Below are 7,117 nucleotides of genomic sequence, written 5' to 3'. Positions count from 1 at the left end.
GGCAGTTCCTTCAGGAAAAGGCTTAGTAACATTTCCTTTTTTCTCTTGTTTTTCATATGATCGTGTTGCTCAGAACCTAAGACCACACAGATATGTGTCAAAGAAGTAATGAAATTATTTGAAGCCCGAAGTAAGTATGATGGATCCTGTTGCTTTGGCCTGTGGTCATCCTTAGGAAGATCTGTGATGTGATGTGTCACTGCAGGCAGAAGTAATGCCTGTGGAGGGCTATTCCTCTGGGCAAGTGACTCCTTCCACTCCACAGCAGAAAACATGGCTATTGAGGTGGGAGGAGTTTAGCCAGAGAAGTGTACTGCTCTGAGAAGTGACAGATCGTACTCTAGCAGAGCATATTGCTGAGGAAGGCTTTGCAAAGACAGGCTCAGGTGAATATGCTGGGGGATAAGGAGGTGACCTATGTGCTCCCTCTCCATTCTTGGACTTCTGAAGGATGAGAGTGTCCTCTTTGGGGACTAACTGTATGATGCAAAGGCTGAAACACCAAGGGGGTCTGCCTCTGGCCCAGCAAGGAGTGAACATTTTTCATCATAAATTCTGTTGCAGGCAGTAGATCCTCAACTCCTCAGCTGCCATCCACAGGCAGAAGAGAGATTCTTCTCTATGCGGGTGAGAACCTGGGTTAACTTATCAAAGAGGGAAGGAGGATGGGATCAATAGACTTCTCTTGTGGTGAATTAGGGTTCCTTCCTCTGCCTCCTGGGGTGTCCTCCTCTCACAAGCCTCCAGCAGAACTCATTCATCAGAGCTGGAGCTTATTCCCAGAAGTGGCTGTGGTTGCCCCATCTTCCTAAGGGTTTCTCCAGAGATCCCTGCCTCTGTGGCCATGCTTGGATAGAGGTCCCATCTTGTCTATTCAAAGCCAGATGTTGCAGATCTGTTTTCATGGAGGGCTCAGGCATCAATCAAGACCAAGCACCTCCACCCCACAGACACACAGAACCACCTAAACACCTGGCTGTGTTGGAGTTCTCACTGTCCTTCCATTAGCAGGAGGTAGAGTCTGAGGCAGCCTCATGGCACAGGTGAAAGTCTGCGGGGCTCTGCAGCAGGATATGTTGATTATGGAACCCAGAAGACTGCTTTCAGGCTTTTGCTTCCCAGGACCTCATATTTTCTTGGGCTGGCCCCAGGTTGCATTCTTTCCAAAAAGCTGTTCAATGCATTCTTGCAGTTTCTTAGTGGAAGGGCTTAGTGATGTTTCCTTTTTTCCATACTATTTTTCATATGAATATGTTTTCCAGAATCTGAGACCAAGCTGGTGCCTGTTAATGAACTAAAAAAAATATTTGAACACAAAAGTAAGTATGCAGGATAAAATTGCTCTTGCCTGTGGTCATCCTTGTGAAGTTCTCTGATGTGCTGTGTCACTGCAGATGGCAGTGGAGGGCTATCCCTTTGAGCAAGTTATCTGTAGCACTACTGGCAGTCCACAACAGAAGGCATGGCCTTTGTGGTGGGAGGAATTTGGAGAAGGGTGTGCGTCTGACGAGAGACATGTCCTACTCTAGCAGAGCATATTGCTGAGGAAGGCTTTCCAAAGACAGGTTCAGATGAATAGGCTGAGGGATAAGGAGGTGACCTATGATGTCATCCAGAGACAGAAGGGAGATTCCTCCCCATGAAAGTCAGAAACTTGGTTAACCATGATGCTGTCAGGGTTTTGCTTCAGAGAACCTCATGTTTTCTTGGGCTGGTTGCGGGATGCATTCTTCCCCAAAAGCTGTTCAATGCATTCTTCTAGTTCCTTTTTGGAATGTTCTTACTGATATTTCCTGTCTTTCCCTTTTATTTTTTTGGAAATATGAATGTAATATCCAGAACCTGAGACTGAACAATGTATGGTCCAAAAAAGAAAGAAATTCTTTTCAAGTAAGTATGTATGTACGTACATATACACATAGGTACAAACATGCACGTAAGTATATATGTACCTCAGTAAGTATGGTGGAGCTCATTCTCTTGCTTGGGTACCAACAGATGAGCAGGGCAAGACTCTGTGTGAGCTTCTCTGACTTCCCTTGGGAAATGGTGGACATTATTCACTCTGAACTCTCTTGCAGGCTGGCAGCCACGAATTTCTTGGTCTCCGTCTAGGGACAAAAGTGAGAAGCATTCCAGTGTGGGTGAGTACCTGGATGGATGCAGGCTACCTGAAAAAAACCAAAAGTTACCAAGCAAGAAGAACTGGGGGCTTATCCTAGATCAGGAGGCTTATTCTGCATGAGAGCCTAACATGGTGAGATGAAACTCTCTCACCTCTCCAGAAATTCCTCTGTTATATTTAACAGCCTGATGCAGATGTCTGGGACCACAGACTACCGGTGTGCAGAGCTGCCCAGGCAGCCTGCTCAGTGCAGCTCAATAAAACCGGACTGTATTGAATCCCTTCCTCCCTATGTTCTAAGACAAAGACTATTCCTGCGCCTGCTGTTTTTAAGTGGGATGTTTGACAGGGAATATTCTTCCCTCAGGGAACCCTTGGGAGTGAGCATGTGCTGGGCCCTCTTCTATGGCCATGCCTTTGTTTAGTGAGGAGGCAGTGGGGTTCCTTTCAATTTTGGTGAGGCTCACCAGATGCACAGGAGAGCCAAGCCCTTGTTCATAAGGGTTTACAGTGGTGCTTAGACTTCTTTCAACAGATGAAAGCCGTAAGAGAAAGGACTCCCCATGTCAGGGAGGAAGCATCGTCATGTGAATTCCCCATCCCTGAGTGAATGGATAAGTGAGTTCATTTTTAATGCTGCTGGATCAGAAAGGATTCCCTGTGGAAAGAGAAGTCCATTGTGGAGCACATCATTTGGTAAGCAGGCAGGACATTGAAGAGAACTAACCAGAGTAATGATCTCATTGGGAGTAGCAAAATCCTGAGAATGGAAATCCCCTGTGATATCAACAATCCGTTTCTACTGATGATAAATAAGAGAGTGAACATCCATGAGAACAGAGACTACACATGTCTCTGAGCAAAGGCGACCTTGGGAACCCCTCTCCCTGAAAGGGCTGGTGCTGGGAAGGCTTCAGCTGGTGCACAGATACCAGTGTGTGCCTGGTTATACACAGGCTGTGCACAAAATAAACCCTATTGCACAGAGGTGAGTGGAATCTAAGAAAAGGTTGGGCATTAACTGCCTGAGTGTGGGTGATATTCTTGCTCCAGCTGAGGCCAATGAAAATATGGTAATGACCAGCCAAGAACACTCCAGACAAAAACGTTGAATTCTTGATGCCTTTTGAAAAAATTAAGCCGGTGCCCAGCTATATTTACTGACCTACAGACATCACCAATTAGAGTTTTATAGGCGAGGAAAAAATGGTCTGAGTTTCTTGCCCCCTCCTTGCTAAAAGACAGAGGGCAAAGTGAAAACTATTTCCAGAATGCACCTTCAAAGCAAAATTGATTTCCTGTGAGGTGAGGAGTTCTACATGGGGAACAAGGAAGAAAAAACCCACCTACAGGAGAGTCCTAAGAGAACACCCTCTGAACAGGACTTCAAAGCAGAGATTTTAAGCATCCTCATTGTAGATAGGTGGTGTCCTGCCTTCGTTTGCCTACACTTCAAGAAGGTGATGTCATTGTCCCAGTGATACCATTCTGTTTTCACAGGAATGACAGTGGAGGCAAATACCACAGGAGCCCAAGAATCCATGCGGGAGAAGGATCTGCAGGAAGTCTCCCAGCAAATTCAAACCCTGCAGAAAGCATTTCAGAACATGCAGGAGTTCACACAGCGTGAGCTTCAGAGCCTTAGAGTAGATGTGGAGGGCAGACTAGGTGAGCATAACCATTCTTAAGCAGGCCTTCATCTCTTTGAAGGCAAAAGCTGGTCCAGAGATAAACCAATAAACTGACTTGTGAGCAAGTCCTCTGCACCTCCTCAAAGTGGATGGAGAAGGTCAGACCTTTCTTAGTGACCAACTCTAATGTCCCCTGTGACTGAATCACTGCTATGCTGACGTGGTGACTGGAGGGTGTCAAGGTCCCTCTTCTCTCACTTGTTTTTGTAGATAATGAAACAAGAACCTTCTTTTTCCTTTCTAAGTGGAAAGTCCCTGTGCCATTAGTGGGTCAAGAACTCCGCTGAGGGGAGGCAAGATCATTGTCCCATTGACACCATTCTTTCTTCACAGGATGGACAGTGGAGGAAGATACCACAGGATTTCTGGAATCCATGTGGAAGAACGACCTCCAGGAGGTCTTCCAACAAATTCAAACTCTGCAGAAAGCATTGCAGAACAGGCAGGAGTCAACACAGCGTGAGCTTCAGATCCTTAGAGCAGACGTGGAGGGCATACTAGGTGAGCCATTCCTAAGCAGGGCTTTATCGCTCTGAAGGCAAATCTGACCTACAGACAAACTGCAGCATGAGCTGATTCCTAACACACTGGAGACCAGCATGCCTTGACAAATGTACTTATCCCCTCCTTGCTTCTTTTTCCCACAGAGCTTTTCAAAATACAGCGCTACAAAGGTAAGCACAAGGGAGATGACGGAGGTGAGTACTCAGAGTCTGAATGCATCTCTGGGAAACACATCCAACCAGTGCAGAGAGCTGTTTGGAGATCAACAGGCTCAGAGGAAGCATTATTTGATAACTTTTTCCTTTGTTGTGTGCTGCCAAAGACCCTGCGCACACTTGATGGGAACCATTTCAGCTGTGTGGAGCAGGGACAGACCGCTTGCTTTGGCCACTTGAACCCTGTCTCCCACTCCTGGTGTTGCCCTTTCTGGTGGTCAGGAAAAGTGTCTTGAGTTGATCTCTCTCCGCTGGAGGTGGAACTTCTTTCTTTAAAACTGTGTTGAGCTGAATGATATTAATTCATAATATTGCCCCTTGCTAGGTTCCTGTCAGGGGTTCATCAATGTGCTGGTTTTGTAAGGACGGAGTGTCTGCGTGGTACTTTATTGGTAGTCAAGGTTAAACCTCTACAGTTACGTAAATTGAGAGCTGGGTAATCTGAGGAAAGAAATATTTCCTCAGCATTGTAGCAGTGATGGTCACTCTGCCATTCTAATCCATGCAGACATAATACCCTTGAGTGGCTTCCATGGTTTAGCACACTGGTGTTGTCCTATTTATTGAGTAGAAACTAATTAAAAGTTCAAAAATCTCCTTCAGACTTTGGTAAAGAGTTAATCATGACACGGATAAGTTACCGGTGACACGCATAGTCATTGAAAACTTTTCGTGTATAGTTTAGCATTTACTGCTGATGAGTGAGTGAAGTGAAGATTCACGCATTGATTTCCAGGTGGATTTCAGATGCCTGACGTCTTGATCCGTTACCTCACCAGCTTCCTATTCTCTTTCATAGAATCATAGAATCATAGAATGGTTAGGGTTGGAAGGGACCTTAAAGATCATCTAGTTCCAACCCCCTGCCATGGGCAGGGACACCTTCCACTAGACCAGGTTGCTCAAAGCCACATCCAGCCTGGCCTTGAAGACATCCAGGGATGGGGTATCCACAACATCTCTGGGCAACCTGTTCCAGTGCCTCACCACCCTCTCTGTGAAGAATTTCTTCCTGATATCCAATCTAAACTTCCCTGATTTCAATTTATACCCATTACCCCTTGTCCTATCACTACAGGCTCTTATAAAAAGTCCTCTCCCAGTACCCTTGTAGGCCCCCTTCAGATACTGGAAAGCTGCAATGAGGTTTCCTCGGAGCCCCCTCTTCTCCAGGCTGTCGTGGAGAACTTTAGCCATTATGATTTCACCTCAATAGTCTTGTAAAAGTCAGTTGTGATTCTGGTGTTGCCCAAGTAGGAGCTATATGGTCATATCGAGGTGCTTTTCCCCAAGCCACCCCCACAGCAATTCAAAGATGGAGCAAGAGGGCATTCAGCCCCACACCCTCCTCCGTGGTGCTGAATGCTGGAGTCACAGGAAGGTTGCACGGAGGCCTAGCATTTGATGGGTGCAGGCTGGCCACTCACTCAGCCTGCAGCCCCAGGATGGGAATGGAGGGTCAAGGGTTGTAGGGGAGGGGAGAATCTAGAGGCCTAGATTTGTTTTCTGCTCCTTATATCCTGATTGATCATTGCAGTGGATGTCACCCTGGACGCTGACACAGCTCACCCCAGATTAGAAATCTCTGATGATGGGAAGAGTGTGAAAGATACTGGTGCCATCCGACACGTGCCCAGCAATGAGAAGAGATTTGATTCCCACACTTTTGTGTTGGCAAAGGAAGGATACGCATCTGGGAGACACTACTGGCAAGTGGATGTTGGCAAGAGAAGTAGCTGGGTCTTGGGTATTGCCCAGGAATCTGTGACTCGCAAAGGGATGTTGACTCTGTCCCCTGAGAATGGCTTCTGGGTCATAGGGTTTGCAGATGGGCGAGAGTGTTGGGCTCACACACATCCTCGGATCCGTTTGAGTGTGAGTGGGAAGGTGCACAGGATTGGGATCTTCCTGGACATCTCAGCCGAGAAGCTGACGTTTTACAACATCCATAAGAAAGCAGCTCTGTATGCTTTCACCATTGCTGCTGGCAGCATCCAGGAAGGGAAATTCCTTCCGTTCTTCTCAACAGGCCCTGTTACTGCAAACCCTGACACTGAGCCTCTGAAAATAGTACAGGGATTTGATCATGAGTAATAGTTCACTCTATACTGTGATCAGCCAGTTCTCACATCATGTTGTTATCAGGCTGCTGCCTAATTTGAGTTTACTAAAAATAGACAGAAAGGAGAGGACAGATCTATCATAGTGGCCAGCTGTGAGATTTTTTATGCTGTGCATTCAAACCTTATTTTGGGGCAATTTTAATTGCTCAGGAAAATGAATGTTGCTTCCTGTTACTATGGAATAAACACTTCCTCTGGAATGCAAAAGGGGGTGGACTTGGAAAATTACTAACCCTGAAAGTTTTGTGTATAAATATAGTACAAAGAACTCTGGTGTGCATACTAGGAGGAGGTATCCCCCATGCACCCAAGACTGTGATGAACCAGTGTTGGCTTTCTAAACTATCATTTGGTTTGGAGAGTTTTTTTGGTTAGAACTTTCACTAACAAATTCAGGTCAGCTGTCTGGTTTGTGTGGCCACTCAGCTTCTTGCCCTCGCTGACCTAGTTTCTGGGGGT

The 7,117-nt window shown here is 46.3% G+C and overlaps 1 protein-coding gene across 1 annotated transcript; it reads left to right on the top strand.

Moving 5' to 3' along the window:
* Positions 1–3,625: 3,625 nt before the first annotated feature.
* LOC104513541 (pyrin-like) lies at positions 3,626–6,629 on the top strand (the record flags this gene model as incomplete). Its single annotated transcript, XM_010156939.1, has 4 exons — positions 3,626–3,793; positions 4,150–4,317; positions 4,464–4,514; positions 6,073–6,629. Coding segments are annotated over 4 exons (944 nt in total), but the record flags the coding sequence as incomplete, so codon positions are not given.
* Positions 6,630–7,117: the final 488 nt, after the last annotated feature.

Source organism: Eurypyga helias, unplaced genomic scaffold (assembly GCF_000690775.1).
Source record: "Eurypyga helias isolate BGI_N326 unplaced genomic scaffold, ASM69077v1 scaffold528, whole genome shotgun sequence".
NCBI classification, from domain to species: domain Eukaryota; kingdom Metazoa; phylum Chordata; class Aves; order Eurypygiformes; family Eurypygidae; genus Eurypyga; species Eurypyga helias.
Note: the sequence above shows the minus strand (reverse complement) of the source record. Positions and strands in the feature narration are given on the sequence as shown.